This window comes from Xiphophorus hellerii, chromosome 22 (assembly GCF_003331165.1).
Source record: "Xiphophorus hellerii strain 12219 chromosome 22, Xiphophorus_hellerii-4.1, whole genome shotgun sequence".
Classification (NCBI taxonomy): domain Eukaryota; kingdom Metazoa; phylum Chordata; class Actinopteri; order Cyprinodontiformes; family Poeciliidae; genus Xiphophorus; species Xiphophorus hellerii.
Window position 1 is genome coordinate 3,968,569 of NC_045693.1, and position 26,364 is coordinate 3,994,932.

Below are 26,364 nucleotides of genomic sequence, written 5' to 3' on the forward strand. Positions count from 1 at the left end.
ATACCAGAATAAAGTAATATTGGAATAGGAATTAAGTTGAATTAATACAAGGACAAAGTAACAATCACACAAGAAAAAGTCGTAATATTAGAGGAAGTCATAATATTACGAGAATAAAGTTGTAATATTGGAATAAAGTGGCAATATTCGCAATAATAATGCGTTAAAAAGATGAATGTTCACTTTTTGGATAATTTAACGTTTTTATTTAGTAAATAATGTGACTTTATTCTCATAATATTATGATTTCATTCTAGTAATAAAGAAATAATTCTCTGAGTCTGGCCATAACACTCCGTCGTAGTGTATGGAGGTTTAAAAAGGTTCAAGTTTACAAAACGGTAAAATTTCCTCCTATTACAGTTTAAAGTCAGGTGCACACTGACGGACATCTTTGTCTGCAAACATTTAAAAAAATATTTTCAGGCCCCAGCTTTTTTTTTCTCTGAAAGTGTTAACTCAGTTTTTGAAAACAGCCTGAAGTTTACTAACAGGAAGCAGATGAAGTACAGAACATAAGGTAATGCTAATGCTAACAAGCTAACATTAACAAGGACAGCAGGGATGTAATTAGCTTTAAGCTATCCTTAAACCGAAACGCTAACAAATTTAAGTTGCTTTAAAACTCTGAACCTCAGAATTCAGATATTTTTTCTCAGAATTTTGACTTTAATTTTCTAAGATTACAGTCGGAATTTAAATTTTTTTCTATGACGCTAATTTTCTGTAAATAACAGATTTTGTTTGAAATCCATTTTGAATATTTGTTGTTTTTTTTTTCTTCAAGGTTATCACACCTCATACAGACCCATGGCTATTATGGGATGTTTAAGGATTTGGATGGAATGTTTGCTAATCCCAGTTTCTGCTCATTTCCAAACATACAAAAGAAAAAAACGTAACCTTGTAATTATTCTATTTCTAAATCCAGCTGGTACGCTAACAACATAGCAGTCTCCACTGTGAGGCACCAATAAGCCATACAGGAGGACATATATTAATATTTTTCAGTGTGCAAGGTGGCATGGAAAAACAAAATCAGTGCTCAAACAACAACAAAAAGTAGGAAATCCGTACTTGTGTGAATGTAAACATGGTCGCTGTCATGATGGGAGGGAGTGGTAAGGCTCATTTAAAGCTGCAGTTTGAAACTTTCATTAAAAAAAAACAACTTTTTTATATAAATTGTCACCATGTTGTGACACTATGAGAGATAATCTGTGAATAAAAAAATCAAGCTCCTCTGCCTTCTCCCAATGCTAACTAGAAACAACCAATCACAGCCAGGAGGCGGGTCTTATCGCTGTCAATCACTACACAGCTAGTTCACCACAACATAGCCTGCCATGGATGCTAAAGCTAGTTAGCATGGCCACCGATGATGGTGGGCAGACGGTTTTCCTGTAAAGGTAAGTTGTTCCTTCAACATTAGCACATTTAGCAATGCGCTCACAAGCTTGAGTGACAGTGCTAAGCCCCTCCTCCTGGCTCTGATTGGTTGTTTTTGGTCTGGAGCGTTGAATTTCTTCAGACAGCAGGACTAGCTCAGGGAGGAGGTGAAGGAAATCAATGTTTTCACAGATTATCTGTCACAACATGTTTTTTTATAAAGTGTTTTTGGTCTAGTTTCTAATGTAAATATCAAAGTTCACTTGAAATTAAACAAAACTAACTTATAAGTAACTTTTCAGCAAGATATAAGAACTTGTTTTAAGACCATAATTCCTTAATATTGATGAAAAAGTACCAGCTCCTCCAGCAGATTATTTCAGTTTTAGCATGGAAAATATGTCTTGTTATGTGGAACTAGAACTCGGTTGCTAGGCGACGGCTCAGTGATTGGCAGGCGTTGCTAGGAAACGATTGTTAAATAAGTGGAATAATCTGCCAGTGGAACTAAAACTTTCATTAATATAAAGGATCAAGCTCATATTTCTTGTTGAAAAGTTACTTGTAAGTTAGTTTTCTTATTTCAAGTGTACTAAGATACTTGTACTAGAAACTAGACCAAAATACTGGGTAAGATTTTGTTTTAAAAAAATATTTTTGTAAAAGTTGCATACTGTAGCTTTATGAGCGAATCTAAGAGCACATTTATTGGCCTAATGATGACTGTGTGCAAGCTTCTGCTGATGCTACCACACTGGAGGGTCCAAGATGACCAGAAAATCCTGCTACAGGAAGGAGAGAAACGGCGCTTTAGATCTGGATGATCCTCGTCTGGCACTGTGTGAACATTGCCTTCAGATCGCTCTCCTGAGCGTCGCTCACAGCGTCCGGGTCGGGGCTTTTCTGGACCTTCGCCACGGCGTAGTTGAGGCCCTGAGTGAGCCCCGCCTGCGTCAGGCTGGCCACCTGCACCATGGAGCTGCGGATCTTGGCGAACGGCGACACGACGCGGCTGCCGTTGCTGTCGGCGGGCGACGGTCCGAGGCTGCCCTCCATCAGGGAGCCGAGGCTCTTCTGGGAGCCGCCAGACGCCGCCGAGCTGGGCCGCTGGACGGACAGCAGGTTGGAACCGGAGGTAGAGGTCTGGACGTCCAGCTGGGAGGGTCGGGGCAGCTGGGTGTCCTGGTTCTGGGTCTGCAGGTTGGATTGCTCAGAGTCTGCGGGGGTTTTCTTCTTCTGCGGCAGCGGCGCGACCCTGGACGCCGGCAGCTCACCAAACACCTCCACTGGTTTGGTCTGGGCGTCCTGAATGAACTGCTGGCAGTAGGCGTCGATGGGCGTCCCGAAGTCGATCAGCAGCGCTTCTTCCGCCAGCGATGCGGCGCCGGGCGACTTGTCGTTGATGTCAGAGACGCCATCTTGGCAGCCGGTGACGTGGATCACAGACGGAATGTGGAGTTCGCCGCTGCCGATGGACTGCGAGCGGCTGCCCAGTCGCGGGTTCGACGCCACGATGCCACAGCTAGGCAGGACGTAGTCTACCTTGTCGAAGGAGCCGGAGCACGGGTGCTCGGGTTCGGAGTTGTACGAGTCGGAGTCCGAGTCGTTTTCGTAGCGCTCGTCGCCCCGGACGCCGAGAGTGGCGGCGCCGGGGTTTCCGTTCGACGTCTCCAGGCTGCTGTCCGACTTCCACAGGTTGACGTGCATGGTGGGCTTGAGGAAGTTAACCGTCACGTCGGGTTTGGAGAAGTTCCCCAGCTTGCCAAGCGGCTTGAAGGGGCCGATGTTGACGTTGGTCTTGGTCTGCTTCACCTTCTGGTTGAGGGAGGAGAACTTGTTGAGGAGGAAGCTTTTCCCCTGAGCGAGTCCAGAGCTGCCCGCAGCCTGACCTGCAGGCTTGTTCTGGATCCCCATGATGTCCTCATGAGGTTTACTCTGCCGCCTGCAACACGGACGAAACGCCAAAATTACTGGACTGAAACGATTCATTGTGATTATTGATAACTGAAGTGCACAGACTCTAAAAACCACAACTTGCTTAGAAGAAAACTTATTCACAGCAGTAAATAAACAAAGGCTGTACATGCTACTCCAGTTTTGTTTACATTTCAAGAAGGAAGTAGTGTTCATTGTCTTCTTCTGAGGCTTTTGTATTGTTTCCTTCAGTGGTTCTTGGTGCAGCGCCCCCACAGGCGAGGAGGGGAACAGGTTTTTTATTAGTTTGCATTGACACAAAGCAACGTGAACCACAGCAGCTGAAAATTTAACGCTTGTTCCAATTTTTGTCCCCAATCTAACTGAGTCTATACCAGGACGTGGATTACAGCACAGGGCATTCTGGGTAAAAACTACTAAAACAAACACACTAGTCCAGCAGTAGCAGGAGAAATGGCTCAACAAAAGAAAAACCCTACAACCACTAAATTCTGACGCTACTCTATTTTTGTTTACATTTGTGAAGAAGGAAGTTGTGCTCAGTGTCTTCAGAGGTTTTTGTGTCATTTGCTTCAGTGGTTCTTGGTGCAGCGCCCCCACAGGCGAGGAGGGGAACAGGTTTTTCAATTAGTTTGGTTCATTTGACTCAGTGCAGTGAGAAAGCACTGAGTCATTTACCAATGCAACAAATGTTGCAACTTTGGCCCTTTATAGAACCGAATCTACTTGATTATCAGGTGGGAGAATACCGTGACGTTTGTGTTTGTAAATAACAACATGCAACAGAACTGGTATGAATACTTTAGCACTGCTTCATACTCGCCTCTCCAGTTTCTTCTCGACGACGAGCAGGTCCAGCCCGGACGCCTGCTTCGTTATGCGGAGCATCTCAGCGATGCACTGCAGCGTATCTGAAAAATGTTGCAGCGCAAGTCGTCACTTCATGTTTGACGCCTCAGAACATAGGTGTCAAAGTCAGGGTCCGGGGGCCAAATCTGGTCCGCCATAACTTCTTCTGTGGCCCTCTAACATGACATTATATTACTAATCAAATCAAATCACTTTTTGCCAAATTAAAACAATTTGAAAATACGTTCAATTTCATTTAACGTTCAGTAGTGATCACCATAGGTCCGTCATGACAATTATGCTGGATGATAAATTGTTCCAGAAGTTATTGCGATAAACGATAATATCGTTGAATTGAGACCATTTTTAAGTAATATTATGATAATAATGCAAGAACACATTCTCAAAAATCAGTAAACTTTAAAGTTTGATGAATATTTAACACTGGAACTGGAAGACATTTTTTAAAAATCCAAAATAAAATAAATAAATAAACAAGGCAACAAATAAGATGAATTATGAAATCTCTCAAAACAGAAATATCCTTAAAAATGGCAAGTTGAAACCAAAACACCAAACTGAGAACTTTAATCATCCAATTTTTGGAAGAAAGAGAAAAACAATAAATTATGCCAGTAGTGAGTTTGTTTTATCATGCGATTAATTGATTTATTGATTATTGTGACAGGCCTAATCACCAAATGTAAAAACAGCCATTTATTCATACATTTAGCAGTTTCTTTAATGAGTTTTATCATTAAATCCTTCCACCACCGGCCTTTTGAGGACATTTATGATCTTGAAACAGTCCAAAATGAAACCAAAGAAGATCATTTTTCTTCTTCTCTGCTTCCTTACCTTTCCCGTCGTCCTCCGGATTGCGCGTTGCCGCCCTCAGAGTGTGGAAGTAACCACTGGTTTCCTGACTCCTATAGTGCAAACGCATGCAGCAGAACTTCGGCTTCCCGAACAGAGTGGGCTCCGGACCTGCACAAACCCGATCACATCCATTTTTTTTTTTTTTTTTTAATAATCTGCTGTCACTGCATGAATCATATTCAGTGAGGATGTTGCTAAAAGGTTACTGAGAACACTTTCAGGAAGTGTTGGGTGACTCAGTGAATGCGAACGGACTTCTCCTTTGAGTTTAACTCCTCACCGATTTCAATTTTTTCCAAACCCTCCAAGTCGAGACGCTGGTACTGGTTGACTTTATCCGCCTCGTCGTCGTAGCTGAAACAGAAAATAAAGGGAAGTGTTAGTCAGCCGACGCAGCGCACACAGCGGAAGGTGAGGTTAGGATCCGACTCACTAAGCGATGTAGTAGGCTTTATCTGACAGGAGCAGCAGAACATCCACGTCTTTGTTGGTTGCATCAATGAGGCTGCAGGAAAAAAATAAAAATAAAAACACTGACTGAGCTCCTGTGAACATATCAGATCTTCATCTTTATACCTGGTTCCTAACTGGTTCTGTTAATATGAGTGAGTTTTATTGTACCATTTTATTCTTGTTATTAGAATAGAATAGAATTACTTTATTCATCCCAGCAGGGAAATTATTTCTTTATTTTTATTTTTTTTTTAATAGATACGACTTTATTCTGGTAACATTAGTTTAGTTTATTTTTTAAAAAGGTAAACATTAATAAAATATGCTTTTCACCAGATTCAGCTTATTAAGCTGCTCACATAATAAAAGTTTATTATGAAAACTTTGTTTTCATACTATTTTTATGTAGTATGTACCAGTCATACTATTTTAATTAAGAATTTATTCTTGTATTGTTATTGCGACTTTATTTGTGTATCATTACAACTTTGTTTTCGCAATAATGCAACTTTATTCTCATATTTTTATGACTTCCCTGTATTTATTGTAGCTTTGTTTTCGTATTTTTATGACTTTATTCCCGTAGAATCTGACTTTATTCTTGTTTTATTAAGAATTTAGACTCGTATTATTATCACCACTTTATTTTCTTATAGTAACTTTATTGTGATATTACTACAACTTTAGTTTGGGATTTTTGTTACGACTTTATCCTCATATTATTATTACATTTTTATTCTCGTATTTTTGCAACTTTGTTTTTGTATTATTAAAAGTTTATTCTCATATTATTACGACTTTATTCCATGCAACTTTTTTCTCGCAATATTATGATTTTACCCTCTAAATATTTCAACTTTATTCTCTTAATATTTCTTTTCTTATTCTGACACAAATCTGATACAAAACTCCCTGATAAGAAGAAATTTCCTCCTTCAGTTGCAACTTTGATAGATTTTGACTGATGTATTAATAATAATGTAAATTAGCTTCTTGCTGTTTTGTTTAAATCTGGTTTCCTGCAGTTCTGCAGGAGAACAGATTCCTCACCTCATGTCGCAGTTCATGAGCGCCCAGCCTCCATGAAACGTCTCGTCGTCCGGCAGCAGCAGCTGCATGTAGGTCTGCAGCAGCAGGCCCACCTGCTCCTGCACTCCTCTTTGGCTCTCCTTCTCCTTCTCCTCGTGCTCCTTCTCCTTACTGAAGATGGAGTAAAGGTCCTCCGTCACGGGCAAACCCATCATCAGATCTGCAAGGAGCCGCAGATTCACCAAAAAGACGGTTTCCATTACATCCGATCAGAGGAGGCGTCAAAAAGATTCTTGTATCTGCAAATCTTTAAATGATATTGACATGGGCTTTTCTGTTGGATTTAATTTTTATGTTGTTTAATTTATATTCATCAAGTTCAACACACAATTTCATCACACATTAATGAAGCAGATGAATTTATCAAACTTTTTCTCCGCAGTGACAAAACCACTGACAGAACGATGAAATTAATCGGCCTCACAGCTTCCTCCTGGTTCACATCTAGACAAGAAATCTGCACTAAAGTTTAGATCGGACCTAAAAAACTTAATCCCGATTCAGACAGAGTCCATTAAGTCTGAGCCCGATCCAACCCGACTGATTAACTTTAATTAGAGGCTCGAGTTTTAACCTGACGTATTTTACTGAAGATTTTACTGCTTTGTTTTTAGAGAACCGTTTGAATAAGCAGCGTAACTTCTCCCAGCTTCCTTTGACATCTTCCAGCTCCATTTTATCGCTTGTTGTAACGCAGGATGAGTCAAGTGCAGATCTTCTGGGATGATTGATTGAAAGGCTTGAATCTCTGCAGCTCCAGCAGCACAAGGCGGAGCCGCTTCTTACAGTCTAATTAAGTCATTACTTTCTATTTTTAACAAGGTAGAATGTCGACTCCTCCATTTTAACAATAAATAAACACAACAAAGCGTTTTCTTTGGTTTTCTCTGTTCTGGATGAACTGTGGGATTGTTAAACTTCAGCCAAAGTTTAGATTGCGCTGTCGATATCGGAGGTAACTTAGTTACCTCCGCAATCTACTCTGTGCATAAAGTTAAAATTGCTGGGCATGTCTGCACCATGTAATCTGTCAAACTGACGGACAGGTTTCAGATTTTTCTGTCAAATTAAAAAAATACTGGTCAAACACATAAAACATTCTGAGAGCTCCCGTACCGATGACTGCTTGTCTGTAAGCGTCTCTGAAGCGGTTGAGATAGTAGCGGTTGGCAGAGTTCACGCCGTCCTTCATCACGCCGGCCAGCTTCCTCTCCCCCGTCCTCGTGAAGTCTCCCTAAAGCAGAACAAACAGGGTGTTAATTAAAGCTTCAACCGCACTTCATTTGCACTCTTAGGACAGCGCAGCCTGTAACAACAACAATGACATAACCTTTTCTCAGCAGTGTCAAAAGCTCCAGAGTCGCTGGTGTGAAAACAGAACTGGATGCTAAACAAAGCTAGCTAAGGTGGAAGCGGTGCTACCTTGAGGGCGGCTGTTCCTGCGTACTGCTTGCTGATGGTGTCGCCGTTGTTGGCCCACATGACCTGATAAATCCGGTAGCATTTCAGAGGCAGCGGCTGCTCTGGAGGCATCACACCCAGCTTCTTCAGCTGCACGGAGGAAAACGCGTGGAAAACAATTTTAAAGCTACAGAATGCAACTTTATGAAAATTAAATTTTTGTTTTTACATATTTGTTGAAACTGTTTTTATGAGACAAACTGTGAAAAAAGAAAATCAAGTTCCTCTGCCTTTTCCCAGTGCTAACATCTTCTTCCTGAGTTTAGCTCGTTAGTAAGGCTACCGATGACGATGATATAGTTTTTAGTAAGAGTGAGTTGTTTCTTCACCATTAAAACATCTTAAAATGGGTGCACAAGGTTGATTGACAGCGCTAAGCCCCGCCTTCCGTCTCTGATTGAAGAAATGCACCAAAAACAGCCAGACACCAATAGCAGATCAATCTTTTTACAGGTTATCTGTTAATAGCAAACTGTCATGACATGCTGCACTGGAAAAACAAAAACTTTTATCAAGTTTTTTTTGTTTAGTCTCTAATGCAAATATCTTTGTTTACTTGAAATAAGATAAAACTAACTTACAAGTAATTTATCAGCAAGATATAGCAACTTCTAAGTAAGTAATTCCTCTATATAAATTAGAAAGTACTGGTTCCACTGGGGAAAAAGTGAAATAATCTGTCAGTGGAACTAGAATTTGGTTGCTAGGCGACGGGAACCAATGATGTAATGTAGTAAACATCTTGTCACTGTAGCTAATCAGAACAAGAAGCTTGTTGCTTTGCCCTTTTTTAGCTAAAAATAGTTTCAGTATAGTAATCATACTTCGTAGTGGTAATGGAGGAAGATTGATTTTGTTTTATTTATGAACGAAACTCTTAATTTGTCTCTTTGTTTTCCAACAAATGATTTAAAATATCAAATTTATTTAATGAAATAATGTTTAGAGCTGCAGTGTGTAACATTTGTGAAAAATATTCTTTATATATTTGTTAAAACTCTCAGATATTTTTATAAAAATACCACAGATTCACAGTCTTTGAAGAAAATAAGTTTAAAACAACAATATAACTTGATTTTATTGCTTTTATTTGACGGAGAAAAGAAACAATGATTGCTACTGCTATAAGAACAAATATACAGTATGAGGACAATTACACTTAGGTAATTTATAACTATTTTCCTACAACGGCACACACAAATAAAACAAACGCAGATTTACTAACTTTTATGGCAGTTCTTGTGTTGTTGTTAAGCAGAATATAATTTTGATTCTCTGCTACTACTTGACTAAAATCTTGACTGAAATCTTTCTAGCCACGCCAGGTGTACCACAGGGCTCTGTCCTCGGGTCTATTTTTTATCTAACCCACATCCGCCTCCTTGGTCTCATTTTCTGCATATACAGTGTTGCGCTCAGTGCTATGCAGATGACACCCAGCTGTATATTTAGACCAAACTTCTCTACTATTCATTGCAACTCATTGAAGAGAGTGCTTCACCTCATTTCTTAAAATGTAACAGCAACAGAACAGAAACTCTTCTCATCGGCTTCAAACCACAGCCCAATAGTTTCTCTCTTCCCTTCCCCCAGGTTAGTTGGTCAACCCAAGGTTTTGTCTTTTTTTGCAGTCAAAATCAATGATTTTGTGGTGCTCTTTAGGAATTTTGTAATACGTTTGCTTAGTTTTCACTCCATATTTTTGTTTTTTCAACAGAACATAATTCATAATTCAGAAAAATGTTGTTCGTCTAAACAAGGGAAATATATTCAGCCTATTTTCAGCCAGCTGACCGATACTGAACAGTTTCAGGTGATATTTGTGGTATGTTATAAACCATACAAACTGGAAAAAAACTCAACTCACTTCCTCTGCTACTAAAATAGCTTTAGTTCAAAATTAGTGGTATAATGGAAATGTTTATATGCAGCTAAAAACTCAGTAGGTGTTTTGGCGCTAGAAAAGGATGAAATATGTAATAAACTCGTACCTGGTGCTCCATCACAACTCGAGCAATGGCAGCTTGAACCACGTTGGTCCGGTCGAGACAGTCCATACAGTTGACCCGGAAGATCCCGTCCTGCTTGCAGATGACGCCAGCTTGGTCCACCCTGACAGATGGAGAGTCATTAGAAATTAACCGCATTCATAGAAACACAAATTCTATCTGATATTAATGAAAATTAGAAAAAAATTATCAAAAAATACTGATGGTGCCACTTGAAGGTCCAACATAAATTAACTTTACTTGTTTAGTCATGTCAAAAAAGAAAAAAATATATAATAATGTGGACAAGGCAAGAACAAATTAAGATTAATGTTCTGTACAACTTTCCTAAAAATCTAACCCATTAAAAGACTTTAATTTTTAAATCATCTGGAAGGCCAATTAAAATCTATTTTTCAGAAATTATTCAGTTTCCCTAATTAAAATCTGAACTTTTATTTTCTGGTCCTCCAGCTGTATTTTGAAAAGTGATCATCATCCCTTTTTCCTTCACTGCTTTTACTTCCATTATTCTTTTGGAACATACTTTTTCAATAAGATAACTTTGAAACACTGAAGATTTTATTTTGAAAGACACAGTTTATTGCCAATGTACACCCATAGCAGTAATCTAATATACAAGACTGTATCTCTTAATTGGAGGATTTTCTATTAACTTTAATTTAAAAATAACAAATAAATCAATCTTTCATCCCTGTTATAAACCATTAGGAATTTTTTTTCCCTTTATTATATCTGCCTATGAAAGTTTAAGAGTCTTATTTTGAAGGATATTTGTAAACTTTACAGAGAAAAGTCTGTAATGTAACATTTTCTCGTTGCCATGGCGATTCCATGCAGCAGGTGCAAGAGGCCAAGACTTTACAGTAATAGTGGCTGAAAATACGGCCGTGGTTCAAGAACAGAACAAGGAATTGGAAAACCTTTTCAACCATGAGTGTGAGCAAAGTCTGCTGCCCGTTTGAAGAAATTTTCAACTTCTTACATTAATTTTTGCGTTTAACACGACAATGTAAAGTTGCTTTTTACATCCAGACTTTATGAGGAGATTCAAAGTCAAATAACATTAAAGTCTATGAGCAGAACTATGTTTCCTCACAACCATTTGGAGGGATTTAACAGAAAACGGTAATTTCTACAACAATAACACACACATCATCTGAAAGTAGACAAACTTTACTACAAAAGTACCAAAAATTTACCATTTTAGTTTAAATATGTGGTTGTGATGGTGAGTTAAACAATTTTTTTTGTTATTTTAGGTCAAATTAGTAGTTTCTGTCTATTCTGTAAACAGTAAAAAGCAATGCATTGAATTGTTCTCTATTAATTCAAATGGAGATGAACCAAACATTAAAATAGTTAATATGAATAAACCATCTATGCTTTAGTGTTCATGTTAACAGCATTTGTTTTGGACAGAGGCACTACTTACCATGCCCACTTCATGTCAGTGATGATGTCAGAAATGGCATCTGTCAGTACCTGCACGTTTTCGAACTTCATTCCACGACTGAGAAACAGGAAGTAAGAAGCACAAAGAGGAAGTGAAGCCAGTGTAGGGTAAAATATACGAAGCCATGGCACAGCGTTTTTTCCTACCAGTGCTCGTGGAAGTCAAAGGAAACGTAAGTGAGGTTTGGGTTGTTGTACAGCAGGACCTGCTTCAGATACGCATCCCCGATTATCTTCTCCCGCCCATTTTGATCCACCAAGTTAATTATCACCTGCAATAAATTAACGAAGCAACGTGTGATTTAAAGAAAACAACTGCAGGGCTGTGAATGTGTTTGCTCCCGTAGGGATTTCTTCTCTTTTTCACTTTTTTTTCACTCTTTAGTCAAGTTTCTGATAATGGTAAATGTAAAAAAAAAACATAACATTACCTAAATAAATACAAAAAGCTGTAAAATTGTGGTTTCATTTATTAAGGGAGAAAACAGTAAACCAGTAAAAAAGTAGAGTTCAATTTTTCCAGAAAAACCCAAGACAGTATTAATGTTGAATATTTTATTTTTGCATATATCTCCGTACACTTTTTGTCACTTCAGTTTTACTTTTAGGAGTGGTATCAATGTATTAAAAAAAGACAAACATTGATATAGATGCCAATATATTAAACATCCTTCAGTAAGAAACTAGAAAACACTTAAATAGAACCAGTTTGGCTACATGAAGTAGGTCTCAAAATGATCTCAATATGCCACATATCAAGAAATTCAAGATTGGACGCAATAAAATTAATTTTCTGGAAAGGGTTCAAAATTTAAAACCACAGATAGAGACATCAGAGTTAAATTCACATTAGTAACCACAGAAAACCCTCAAACATCTCTGTGTTGTTGTGAGTCAAACTGACCTGCTTTGTGTAAAGCTCAAGCTGCTTCTCAAAGTGAGCAGCAAAGTAAGGCATCGTCTCATTCTCCCCTGAAACACAAAGAGGAGCAGGTCACATTTTCTGAACACATTTTTGTAACCCCTAAATGTGAACGTCTCCCCGGCTCAGATAACACAGCTCCTCTGACCTTTCTCGATGCGTGGCCGGGGGTTGTAGCGATACCCGGCCTGGCTCCAGAAGACGGGTACCGACCCCCGGGTCTGGATGAAGGACAGCGTGTGGCTGTGGACGTGGATCAGCTGCTCCGTCTCCACGTAGTTCGCCACATGGCCGTCTGTGTCCACACCTCTGCGCTTGTACCGCATGCCTTTAAAAGAAGACCAGTTCTCATCTTCATCACACATTCATCACAGTTCAGGAACAGCACCCTCTAGAATCACTTTCACACCTGGTAGAAATGTCTAAAACTGTTAAATATGTTTCCTTGAGCAGGTTAGGATAGCTCTATGGGCTACACAAAACATGTTCTTTACTTTTTTTGTACAAAATCATCCTTAGATAATCAAATTTTAGCCTGCTCACTTTCAGAATGAGCTGTTTTAGAGCCTCTTATAAGTTTCTGGATGGCAAGACAACAACAAAACTCTTGTCTTTTCCCGCAGCCATTGTACAGCCCTACAGCTGTAAAACTAGTTGAACAAATGTGCCAGAACTCTGCTGGGGTTGCTAGGTAACGGGCGGAACTCTGCTGGGGTTGCTAGGCAACTTACTGGGCTTCACTGATTTGTGACATTACATTCAGAAGGTTTTTACCAGAAAACCAAACTTATTGTCAAAATCAGATGGGTGTGTTTTTAGAACACTCGAAAATGAAAGTACAAAAAAATTGCAAAATGTGAATTTATCACTTTAAAATTAATTTATCTTGAATTCTGCAAGCATACTCCAACAATGTTGATAAGCGACATTTTAACTAAAATTTTAGTTTTCTGCTGCAGCACTTCACAAAAAAGATAGAGATCTTTGACCGTTCCTCTTTGCACAATCTCGCCAGGTCGGATTCATGACCTCTTCTCTTCAGCTCAAGAGGTTTACAACAAAACTTAGATCTATGGACTGAGTTGGGCGTGGATTAATCCTGATTTTGTGTCTAATAAACCCTTTCTCTGCTGATTTGGAAATATGTTTTGACCATTGTCTGGTTGTAAGACCAACCTTCCAGTTTTCTTTATATTTAAAATGTTTGAGATCCAGAGAGAAAGAGAGGTCAGCCCACAGCATCACTGATCCTTTACCAACCTTAGCAATGGGACGATATGTTTTTTTTCATTCCCATTTTGAACATGACTCTTTAAAAAAGAAAATTAACAAAAGTTACAGATTTTTAATCAAACACTTTGATCCAATATTTAAAAAGTCTGCTTCAGTTACATCTGTTTTCTAAGAATTATTACCTCAATAAATGCGGCACAAATGATTTAGTTTAGTTTTTCTCTTATTGCAGGATTATTACCCCACACTGAATGAATGTAATCAGAAGAAAGGTTGGATTTTTAATTTTTTTTATTTATATATGAACTTAAACTGCTGCAACAAAAAGAGTCAGCCAACAGAGTGCGTTAACTCAACGCTCTCCTGAGTCCAGGTAGGACTTGGTGTGAACGTCTACCTGCGCGGTGGCGACTTCGTCTGGAGATCAGCGCCACGGTGAAGCGAGGGTGAATGTCATCGACGCAGATAATCTCCTTGGGTGGAGTCTCTGGGCTGCTGCGCTCCTCGTCTGACGTCTCGTTGTAGTTCACCACCAGCTCCTCCACCTGGACGAAGCCTTGGATGATCGGAATAACCCACAAGTCAACCTCTGGGATCTGGAGAGAAATTAATGCACAGGGTTTTTTTTAGGTTAATGCTCAAAAACATTCATTTAGTAGAATCAGAATCATAATAGATGATTATGATTTAATCTTCAAGTATTAGTTACCTGAAGATTGATAAGATCCTGGATCATGTGTTTGTTCCAGAAGAAACGGTCGTCCACCTTAAAAAAAAAGAGACAGTCAGTCAAAGTGAAAACGGATTTAAACAAATTAATAGGACAGAGTCTTTAATTACATATATTTCTATGCAATTAATCTCTTTTTCTTTAAGCATACAAAAATCCTAAGCCGGAACCTTTGTGCTGTGTTTCTGGTAGGTCCGTAAATCTGACGCACAAGCAACATCCGCTAACAGTAATGGACGACAAAGCTGCATCCCCCACACTGAATAAATGTACTCAAATTTAAGGTTTGATCTTTCTAAATTTTTCAAAGATTAATGTAATTTTAGAGTTCAAAACTGCTCAATTGTGCAATGATCAAAATTATTAATTAAGTTTAAGACCTTTTGGAAATCTTTATCAAGGGTGTCAAGATGCAAATTTTTTAATAACTGTTTTTGATTTAGATGCAATTTAAATACAGACTCTGCAATTGCTTCTATTAAATTTTTTTATTGCTGCAACTGACGATTATTTTAGTAATCGATTATACTGATTTTAGAAAATGGCACATTCTACAGATTTTATTTAACCACTTAAATATTTTTTATACAAAATTAGAAATACATTAAACAATAATAAATAATAAGATAAACATGTTACTGCCTAAAATACTATAACAGCATTCCTTTAGTAAATCTGAACCAGGAGAAGCTAAAACTGCCACTTGAGAAGTTTTGGCTAAAACATATTTACAGCACAAAGGTTTTTTTTTTAATCTGAAATGTAAAATATTTATATTGTTTTACAGTTTTGGGGTCATTACTGCTCTGAATACGTTTTTATTGAGTCTGTATTCTCCAGTTAACGATTAATCGATGACTAAATTAGTCAACGATTAATCGTTTCAGCCCTAAAATTTCTATAGAGTCCCAGCACTAGAAATCAGTGAGGTCTCTCTCCCACCTGTTTCCACAGAGGTAAGTTGGACTTATCCGAGTCTCCCTGCCGCTGCACGCTGTTGGTCAGGTCGTAGGTCATGCTGTAGTAGAAGGAGTCTGAGTCCATGAATATTTTGTAGAGCTCGTCTAACAGCCGCCGCTCCAGGCGCTCCTTCTCTTTGTTTTCCTTAACCTGTAACGCAGGGGAATACTGGAGAGAGGAAGCAGCATGAGACGCCTCAAAGGTCAGAACATAAGGAAGGTAAAAGGTCAGTTTGAGCAGAAATACCTTCTTCTTGATGGGAACAGACACGTTGGATTTGATCTGACTCAGAGTTTTCATCAACTTTGATTCATCTGGAGACTGGGTCGGTTTCTCAGTTTTGTCGATTCCAAAATGATGCTTCTTGCAAAGCTGCAAGGAATTAATTAAAACACTTATTTTCAGTTCAGGGGATCTGGTAGCATCTCTCTGCAAACAAGAGCTAAAGGGGAAAGAGTTGCCATTACTCACTAAAGTAGGAAGTCTTTCTCGTTTAGTCACATTAAACCACACACTTCAGTAAATGTTACGTTTCAGCTTTATGTAACTGGAGCACCTTCTTTTACATGTTACTCGAGGAAAAACATAATCAGGACATTTTGATGCGTTCTCAACAATCTACCACTCTGAAAAAACACAAAACCTAAGCATTTTTGGTCTAGATTATAGTGAAAATATCTTAGTACAATTAAAATACCTTATAAGTAACTTTTCAGCAACAGTTAGTTTGTCTTTTTTCAACTGTACCAAGTTATTTTCAATGGAAACTAGACCAAAAATACTTGGTAAGATTTTGTGTTGTTGCAGTACGCCCCTACATAAATGGTCAGATTTATAGAAAAAACAACTAATTATTGTGCTGCAGGTCATCCAACTATGCTAAAAACCCAACCACAGTACTGAGGTTTGAGGTTTCATAAATTGAGTTTAAAGGCTTGTAATGGCAGGATTGTAAATTAAAATCCTTTTTCCATGTTCAGATGATGAATTGAACAGACAATGTGAGATGTTAAAAGCTTGGGATGTTGTTTTATAACCTAAATCTGCTTTAAATTTCTCCAAAACACACAAACACAAATGCAACAGAAAAAAATTCTAAAAAGGAAAATGCTGCAGTCTCAGAAAATAGAAGCAAAATCATTCAGTTAGCTAAACAAATGCAAAGGAAAAATGGAAAAATGTAGGAAACAGTAAAAACAACAGTAAGTATGAAATGTTCCAAACAAAATGAAGACCCTCCAAACCACTAGAGGGAGTCCCGTAAAGACGGGATGTCATGATTTTATGGGAAGTCCAGAAGAAAGTTGGAGGCAGAAAAGTTGCACTTTATTTCATGTCTTTTACAAACACTCAATCTTTTACAATATTATAGAACAGCAGCATCTTTACACAGGTAATACTAACTGCTCCAGACTCCCCCTAGTGGCCTGGAGGACTTCCATTTTGTAGAGGGAGTTTCATATTTGCTGTTGTTGCAGTTGGCAGAATTTTCCCTTTTGCTCCATTTCCTGTGGTTGCAGCATTTTTGATTTGCATTTTTTGACAATTGCAAGTTTGTTTGTTTTTTCTGGAACAGAGCCTCCTGCAGGATATGAGGAGATTTTTTCTTTTGCGTAAATTAGCAAAAATTACACAATGCTCTATTTTGTATGCAGTTGATAAATATCAATGTAAAACTGCACATATGTAAACTTTTAAAGAGCCTCAGTGAAAATGTGCGTCTACAGTCTTAACTCTTTGGTGCAGAAACTGGTGGAAAATTGATCCATTAACTGCCTGTTCATGTTTGTTTGCTATAGGTGGAGATGGGACTGTGCATGAAAACTGGTCTTTATTAAACATTCAGACTACCAAGATGAAAAAGACACAGTCAAACCTGACTTTATTACCCTGTTAGAATAACTCAAAAATACTCCAAATAGTTTGGATGCATTTTTTCTGTCTTACATAAAGTTTTTATTTATGTCTTAGGAGGAATGGAAAGAGACGGCCAATGATTGACCTGTTTTACTTTTGTATTTTGCACATAAGTTTGTGGTGCCTTTGTATTCTAAAGAAAAAGATTTAAAACTTCAGAAATGTCAGTAGTGCCATATTAAGATATGTAAAAATACTACAAAAACATTATATTATAACAGAAAGACTTTCAGGATTCAAGATGCCGCATGAACCGACTACATTACTATGAGAGAATGCAAAACTATTGCGTAGGAGTGAAATAATTTTGCGAGAGAATTAAATACTTTTTATGAAAAAGAACAAAAATTCCCCCACTACCACTAGGGGGCTCTGTATTTAGCTTCTGTTTTCTGTGATTACAGCATTTTTGTTTGCTGCTCTTTTCTGCTGCAGTTATATTTTTGTGTTTGTGTGATTTTGTAGTTTTAATCATTCTTGTGTTTGCGGCTCGTTTCATGGTTTTCTACGTGTTTGCGCCTCTCTGCCACTGCTTTATTTTGAAAATCATGCATCGGTTTTGGTGTACGTCACGATTGCGCTCCACCTTGTGTTGGTCGAGTTCGTAAAAATCACGCTGCAGTTCACTGAAGTCTTTGGTTGTAATGTGACAAAATGTGAAAAGTTTAATGGGAAGGAATAATTTTACAAGCTATTGTTCTGGTTCCAATTTAAGATGTGTCAAACTCGAGGACCGGGGGCCGAATCTGGCCCGCCATAGCTTTTTATGTGGCCCTCTAGACGCCAAATTACATCAATAAGTCCCTCCAATATTTCGGAAAATCAACAGATCTCCACATTTTTTGTGATTTTACTGCAAATTTTCATTTACAAAATGGTCAAAACATTTTAATTTAGCATTGTTTATACCAACTGCGGTTGGTTTAAAACAACACAATTGATTGCCAAATAGGTTTTCTACAAGCCAGTAAATATATTTACATGAAAAACTAATGGAAGGAAACGTTACAGACCAACATATGTTGATTTAAGCCAACTTATGTTGATTTAAATCAACTTATTTTTTGTAGCCTTACTTGATGTGAAATTCTTGATGCGATGAGCAACAAAAAGTCACATTTAACATCATATATTAGCACAAAAATATAAGAAAAATTCCTTGCAAATATTTCTAAATTAGCACAATAAATTGTGATTTTGATTGCAAAAAAATGCAAAAACAATCATAAAATCTTGGAGGGACAGATCAGTGTGAAAAGATGTTCAATATTATTCAATTTAAAGAGCCAGTTATTCATTAATATTTTGACAGTTTAATGGGTTTTATCAATGTAAATGAGTTTGACACCCTGAACTACAGGATTTCTACGTGAAAAAGACGAGACATCACTTCCACTCTGCTGTGCAGGAGCAAACTACGGCTCTAAAAGCTTCTGCTCTACTCGTCCTCCTCCGTTTGTTACTCACTTGAAAATATTCAGTCTCACCATCCAAGAAGCCTCCCTGAAAAACTGAAATCTTAGCACCGTTCTGCATGTTTGTTGTCATTTTTTGAATGTCATTTCAGGTGTAGAGCTATATTTTTAGCAACCCAGAGCTAATTTCCCACCACTTGCAGCTTCAGGGATGAATCACGCTCTGACTCATGTTCGGTATTCTGAGGAGAAATCTGGGATTTCCACGAGTGTGTGATTTACCTCCAGCTCCAGCTCCTGTGGCTCCTCGTCAGAAAGGGGGATGACAGCGATTTTGGTGATCTTGTAAACCTTGTGGTCGCCCGGTAACTGACCCACCAGCGCTTTCTGGCGGATTAATACGAGACCGAGAGGAAGGTCTGCAGAGAGGGGAGAAAAACAAAAGGACAGAGGGAACTGGGTCAACTGGTGCAGAACCGCGAAGGTGTGAAGCCACAGCTTCTATTAACAGAGACACATCTGGTAAAAATGTATTTATATGACGCTTTAATATGTGTTAAATGTATGAAGCACTTTTAACACATATTAAAGATGTGGAATAAAACCTTAAGATAAAACCATCTTCATCTGCAGAAACAGAATCTCACTTTAAACACTGAGAAAAATAATCCAATTTAAATCGATTTAGATCAATGATTTTTTGGAGCTTGTATTTACTTTATTTTACTTTTAAAAGCAGGTGATTAAAATGGGAAAGAAAAGCGAACATGTCGTTAGAGTAGATACAAGCTTCTGAGAAAAGTCATGAAGAATTTATCGATTATTCTGGTGATTAATCGGATAACAAAATTGACACATTCTGCTGATTTTTTATTTAGAAACACATTAAAAGATACAAATAAATAATTCAATCACTTTTTGATAAGAAAATAGACATTTTATTGCCCAAGATAAACCAACACAGCCTTCCTTTAGTGAGTGCCTGATCATTTGCAGCTAAAATATCAACATGTGGGCTAACCTGCTGACTAATCTGCTAGATTATTTCAATAATTGATTAATCACAATTAACTGTTTCAGCCCTACATATTGCCTCTGCAAAATTTATCAACATGGTGGCAATTTTCCTCATATTGGAAAGTCAGAGCAATAATTAAAACCTATAAAACAATTGGAACTAAAACAAACAACAGATAACAAGGTGTTTTTTTTGTTCCTGTATATGTCTTTGTTTTGTTTTTAGTGGAAGAAAATAGAAAGAGACAGCAAGGAGAGGAAGTGGAACCAACAGTCTTCACCCACTTCAAAATAAGAGCATGAATATAAACATCCAACTACCTGAACAATTAAAATCACCAAAACTTTAACACAGATGTCAAACTTTATTCAACTGAAAGTTTACAAAACAGCAAAGTTAATGAGCATTTTAGAAATTAGCTGGAAAAAATTTATTTAGGGGAAGCTAAGTTCACTAAACTTTTTCTAAGTTAGCAAAAATGCTAAAGCACAAAGCTAAAAAATGTGCTTTTCTATTAGCAGATTAGAAGAAGGGTGCCCAAAACTTTTGAGGGCAATATAAACTTTTTTTTTAATACCAAGAAAGTTTAAATACAATTCTGGTTGACTGCAAAAAATCTGAAAATATTTTGTCACTGGAAGAGAAAAGATGAGTCTCTCTGTATGAGACCAACCATACAGGCACATACAGGCTGTATGAGACTAACAAAAGAGCTCATAAAAGAGGCTTTAAATAATAATAATAATAATAATAATAACTGTTCAGCCACAGGTATTTCCCCCCCCACACTGAATAAATGTACTAAAATTAAAGGTTGGATTTTTCTACATTTCTCAAGAATTTATGTAATTTTAGAGTTCAAAACGGCTCAATTAGACAATGATCAAAAAGATTAATTAAGTTTAAGGCTTTTTGGAAATCTTTACTAAAGGTGTCAATAAGATAAGATTAACATGCTGAGGCCTGCAAAACCAGAGCACAGATTGCTCATCTTCACACAGCAGCACATTTTCTAACACCTCTACTCATGACAAACATGACAAATACTGATGACACAACTGTCCTGAACACGCATGGAAAAAGACGGGCCAGTGACAAACCAAAACCAGCCGAAACGGTTTTCATCCCCCACCTACCAGTGTGCAGCTGTATCTTTCCGATGACTCCCTCCACCAGGCCCATGCAGACCGGGTTCCAGGCCAGCAGCAGGTCTGTGGCTGAAATCACCGAAGAAAACATCAGTTACCAAATGACCCAACACTGAGACACAAAAAGATGTTTCTGGAGGAGGAATGTGACTAACGATTATTCCAGTAATCAATTATTCTGAAAGTTAAGTGATTATTCTGATGATTAATCGGTTATTTTGACGAACAATCGATTGTTGTGATGATTAATCAATTATTCGGACAAAATAATCAATTATTCTGACGATTCCTCGATTATTCTGACTATTTTAATTTGTTATTTTGACAAATTAATTGATTATTCTGATTGTTAATCAAATATTCGGACGATTTAATTGATTAATCGCATTAAAAAACAGCACATTCTGCTGATTTTTCATTTGAGCCTATCTTACAATGTTAAAAATACATTAAAAGATTAAAATAAACAATTAAATTCCTTTTAAAACAAGAAAAATAACATTGCCTAAATTACAATAACAGCATTCTTTTAGTGAACGTTTGATCATTTGTAGCAATTTTTTAGAATTTGCAGCTAAAATATATTTCTAGCCTTTTATATTTGACATCAATACAGTGCACAGCTGATCGGTTGGTTATTTTGGGGGATTAATCGATTAATAATTGGTAAAAAATTGCTTGATAAGAGATTTTTTTAAGCTAAACGTATGCCACGAGTTCTTAAGAAGGGATTTTTTGTATTTTAAATGCAAAATGTATTTTTATTTTGTAAAGTTTTGTTGTTTTTTAATCAGCAAATGGCCTTAGTTTAGTTGCCAATTATTTCAATAATTAATTAATCAAGATTAATTACAGTTAATCGCGATTAATTACAGTTAATCATGATTAATTACAGTTAATCACGATAAATCTGACTAATCATTTCAGCCCTATTCTGGAGATGTGTGAGCGTGAGAACCTGCCATTCCAGCAACAGATGAAGAGTTGTTTAAACAGAAAAGGGATTAAATGAGTCGCTGTTGTGTGACTTGTTTAAAATGATGGGAATGAACAGAAACAGGAAGAGTTGGTCTACATATTTCAGAAGCTATCAAGCTCTGACACAAGATGTTGGAAAACAAGCATTAAAACTAAAAGTAAAACTGTAATTTACTGTAGTAACGTAGCCTTTCTTTTTTTAAGTGTGGAGACAGTTCATAGTGAGAAAACAAACCGAAATGCTCCACATTAGTAATGGAGTCTGGATTAGAGAATGAGGAAACTGGCAAAAGATGGAGGGTGTGGCTACAGGTGGAAAACATCAGCTTCAGACAATAACTCTTCCTGTTCCAACTAAATGTCCAGACAAGGAGGGAAGAACTGCAGATCAAGAGAAAGGAAAAAAAAATACAAAAAGTCCCCTCGAAAAGCTGACCTTCATGGAAGTCCTTTCTCCGTTTGTGCAGAGCAAAGCGGAGTGGAAACTCGGCGAGGAGTGGAAACCCTTTTTCCAATTAAATAATGAAACAGCGGTGCAACCAAAGCCCCGTTCAGGCCGGCTGCACAGCTGACACAACGGGATAATGTGCTGGGACTTCAGTGAAAACATTTTCTTTTGCTTCAGCAGCCCTGAATTTATAACTCCCATAAAGACACAGCAACAAAAGTGTCACAACTTGATTTCTCATTGAAATAAAACTGGAAAAAATATATTTACTAAACAAAAGGTAAATGTTTTCATAAGTATTTAAGTCTGCGAATAATTAAAGGCATATATAAATATTTGTATATGTATTTTGAGCCTTACGGTATTATTTGGTAAAACTAAATATGAATAAATATCTTCATATTTAAGGATTTCAATCATTTAAGCTTAGAACACAAAGAGCCACAAAATCAACAATAAATAAATCACTCAATAATTTTTTTTACTTTCAAAATACAATTGGAAATAAATAAATGCGTGTCATTTAGAGCTGGACAAAATATGTCTGAAAAACGCATCACGATACAAACGTTTATATTAATAATTATTGATGAGTTTTTTTGTTTTAAATATTTGAAATCACCTTCCCTGTTTTATCCAGGTTTCACTCTACACTTTTTTAAATTTATTTTTAAGCAGTTATGAGGAATGGTAACATTTACTCAACAGGTTACAACTCCCAGAATGCTCTGCGGTTCTGGGTCAGAGTTCAGTGGATATTTCATATATTGATTAATGAATCTTCTATCAGATGTATTATCTATTGATATTGATCATCTATTGCAATGTTGTCCAGCCCTATCAAACATAATTAAATATATCACTATATATATGTTAATAATTACTTCAATAGGTTTTTTAAAATTACATTTAAAAGTTATTGTATGATAAGAACTATATATTATTAATTTATTGCTTAATTAATTTAAGCTGTGAATTAAATTACACTGCCATTCCTGCTTATTGAATAAACTGCAGCATTTAATTGGTTAATCAGCCTTTAAACCAATCCTATCGACAGAAACAGCGGTAGCTCCGTCCACTGACTCTGACAGATAAATGTAGCAAAATTATTTAAAAAACTAAATATTATTTTAAGAAAACATAAAGCAAAACAACAAAAATCACATTAAAAGAAAACAACAAAGAAAATACCAATGACAGTAGTCAAAAGAGCTCCCAATTAGTTTCATTTTATATTGATTAAAGAATGATTTGCAACAAATTATTTGCACATTAACACCATTATGCTGGAAACAGATGAGGACTGTTTCCACTTTTGCACTCATCTTTGTCACCTAATTTGTATTTTTTGATGATATCGCACCAGGAAGCAGAGAGTTTGAGGTGTTGCCTTAAAATACATCACATGTACCAACATTCACCTCAAATGTTGGAAATTTTAATATACATCCATGATATCATCATCTGGGATTAGGCCTGTCATGAAAACTAATTTTACTGGATGATAAATTGTCTCAGAAATTACTGCGATAAACAATAACTTTATTGTATTACAACCATTTTCACATAATATATTGGCTATAGCATAATAATGCATCTTCACTCTGTCAAAACTAAACTTTAATTTAGCAAAGAACTCTTAACACTAGAACAGGGAGATATTTAAAATATCTAAAATAAAACAAGACAACTAAAATTTACAATAAAGTCTATATAAACTAAAAATATCTATACATTAATCATCAGAATGGAAATAATCAAGCTAATTTAAATTTATAATGCGATTAATTGATTATTGCTTATTGGGACAAGCTTATCTGGGCTTTCCTTAACTGCTTTTAAAGCACAATAATCTTAGTCTAACTCCTGAATTTAAAGAAAGTATCTTTTAAAAAGTCTTGGCAATCTTAACTCTGCCAAAATAAAAATCAATTTCTCAATTTCAGACAGCAAGGAGAAAAAAAGTAACTGGTTTGTCGTGTAAGTTCAATAAAACAGCTGTAGAAAAAGATCTTGTACTGAAGAATACTTGAATAATTTCTTATAATAATAAGAATTATGATTTATTGCTAATTACTAAGTAATGCTGTTTAAAACCCCCTAAACCTGTCTGTACTGTTGGGATTGTTAAACTATTTTCTACAGTTTTTTTCAATGGCAATATGAATGATAATCAATGAATTTTAAAATATGATTAGTTGCAGTTACTGTAGGTTAGTGACAGTTGCCCTGAAGAAGCGCATTACAAATGGGAACGTTTTTCAAGGGCAGTAATTCTGTCCGATTGCTGTGCCCTGCAGTCACAGCCAAAAAAGTAGTAATAAATAGCTCTTATCGTGACTTTTATCGTTATCACAATACAGCCACAGAATATCGCGATAAAACTAAAGTCCATATCGCTCACCTCTACGTGGACGCGTGTTGTTCTTCTTATTTACTCCTGTACATTCCTGCATGGTGTTCAGTTTAGATTAAGCGGTCAAATTCAAGCCTCGGTCTGCAACCTGAGAAGCAGGCTGACAACTTTGAAGTCAGTTTGGGGTGTTGGCGCTCCCTGAATAACAGCCAGGCGATGATTTACAACAGAAGCGCGTCCAAAAGCAGACAATAAAAAGAATAAAACCGGCGTGTTTTTGATTCTATTTGACCCACATCAGTCAGTTTGATCACATTCACTGATAACGATCAGGTTTCGGAGCGGATGACAGAGGAGTTAGGAGAGAATGAGGGGCGGATTTGTGAATAAAAAGTCATCAGTAATGTAAATGAAACCGTTTCCAGCAGCTGTCATCGGTACCTACCAGGTCTGACAGCCATGCTACCGTCCTTCCTGCTGCACCACAGCGCCTGGTCCCCGCTCTGAAGAATGTAATAGTCTTTAGCCTGAAACAGCTCCATTTTCTTCCCCACTCTCACGCAAACCCCGCTGCCTTTAAGCGCGTCTCCGCCGCCCGGTGCGGTTCCTCCGCTCCGAGGTTAACAACGGAGCTAGCCTAGCCGCCGTTAGCTCGGCTTTTGTTTCTTTTTATTCCCCCACCGCCAGCGAGAGACGGTGGCTAGCTGCGTCCACGGCTAACAGCAGCTGTATCCGACCCGGATTTGGTTATTCCGCCTCTACATGCTGATACTCAAAGTTCCCGTGGACAGGAGGAGAGGAGGCAACCTTCCCACAGTCATACCGGGGGGTAGATACTCATCACTCACTGGGGAAACTGTGTCGCCGTTCAGGACGTAACCGACGTTTCCTGCTCCAAACAACACCACGTGACCTGACGTCATCACCGCTGCACAGGTACAGCAGGAAGCAGATGGATGGTCAGATGGTTCACACCTGGAACAAATGGCAATGTACCAGTGCAATTTTAGATAGGAAAAAAGTAAATTTCTGCTCATTAAACAAAATCATAAATTTTGAGATTAATGTTAAACTTTTCAGAGAAATCAAGAACATTTCTTAGATTGAGAAGTCGAAAATTTGCTTGAAAACAACAAATCAAACCTTTACTAATCTAAAAAAAATTCTTTAGAAAAAACTTGGAAATTTCAGAATTTGAAAAGTCAAAATTTCCTAGAACAAATCTGAAATTTTGAGCTCACTCTCAGAAATTTTCTAAATAAACTTCCTGTCTGATTTTATCTGACCCTCACGTTTTCTTTTTAAAGATTACCAGCTTTCCTCTGCATCGCGTCCGAACAAGGCGTACTTGTTGGATATTTTTCTATTTATAGTTTTGTTACTGAGGGTCAGAAAATATTCTCAGTCATGACTCGACTCTCCTAAGGGAAAAGCAGCTGACCTAATAGAGACATAAGTCTTGCGCTTGAAAGTTCTTCATGTGATAAATGTGCTCTGCTTCAGGCAAACAATCGTGTGTTGTTATGATGTGTAACCATGGCAACATGGTATTGTTTTTACAGTTGGGAACAGCTGATTTGCACCTCTGTAGCACCTCTTTTAAGGATGACATCCCCTACTCCAACATCTTTCTGTACGACCTGACAAAAAACTGCAAAAGAGCTGGCAGACTGGGTTCCTTTAAATGAAATCAGCTGATTAGCATCTCAAAAGCTCA

At 37.4% G+C, this 26,364-nt stretch overlaps 1 protein-coding gene across 1 annotated transcript; it reads right to left on the reverse strand.

Moving 5' to 3' along the window:
* Positions 1-1,688: 1,688 nt before the first annotated feature.
* Positions 1,689-25,533, reverse strand: inpp5f (inositol polyphosphate-5-phosphatase F). Its single transcript, XM_032553996.1, has 20 exons — positions 25,093-25,533; positions 20,851-20,931; positions 18,979-19,115; positions 15,611-15,736; positions 15,347-15,532; positions 14,384-14,440; positions 14,072-14,270; positions 12,590-12,769; positions 12,424-12,491; positions 11,667-11,791; positions 11,500-11,577; positions 10,047-10,167; positions 8,017-8,145; positions 7,711-7,828; positions 6,556-6,754; positions 5,486-5,557; positions 5,333-5,406; positions 5,032-5,160; positions 4,148-4,235; positions 1,689-3,331 (listed from the first exon to the last, which is right to left on the reverse strand). The coding sequence occupies exons 1-20, from the start codon at positions 25,187-25,189 to the stop codon at positions 2,200-2,202; spliced, it is 3,396 nt and encodes a 1,131-aa protein (XP_032409887.1). The 5' UTR covers positions 25,190-25,533; the 3' UTR covers positions 1,689-2,199.
* Positions 25,534-26,364: the final 831 nt, after the last annotated feature.

What these genes read in the sequence shown, in the direction of transcription:
- inpp5f (XM_032553996.1), bottom strand. Translation starts at nt 25,189, where the DNA reads ATGGAGCTGTTTCAGGCTAAAGACTATTACATTCTTCAGAGCGGGGAC. An exon ending in AGGATCTTATCAATCTTCAG is followed by an intron (nt 14,271 to 14,383) that starts GTAACTAATACT and finishes ATTTCTCTCCAG; the next exon opens with ATCCCAGAGGTTGACTTGTG. An exon ending in TCCGGAGGACGACGGGAAAG is followed by an intron (nt 4,236 to 5,031) that starts GTAAGGAAGCAG and finishes AACATTTTTCAG; the next exon opens with ATACGCTGCAGTGCATCGCT.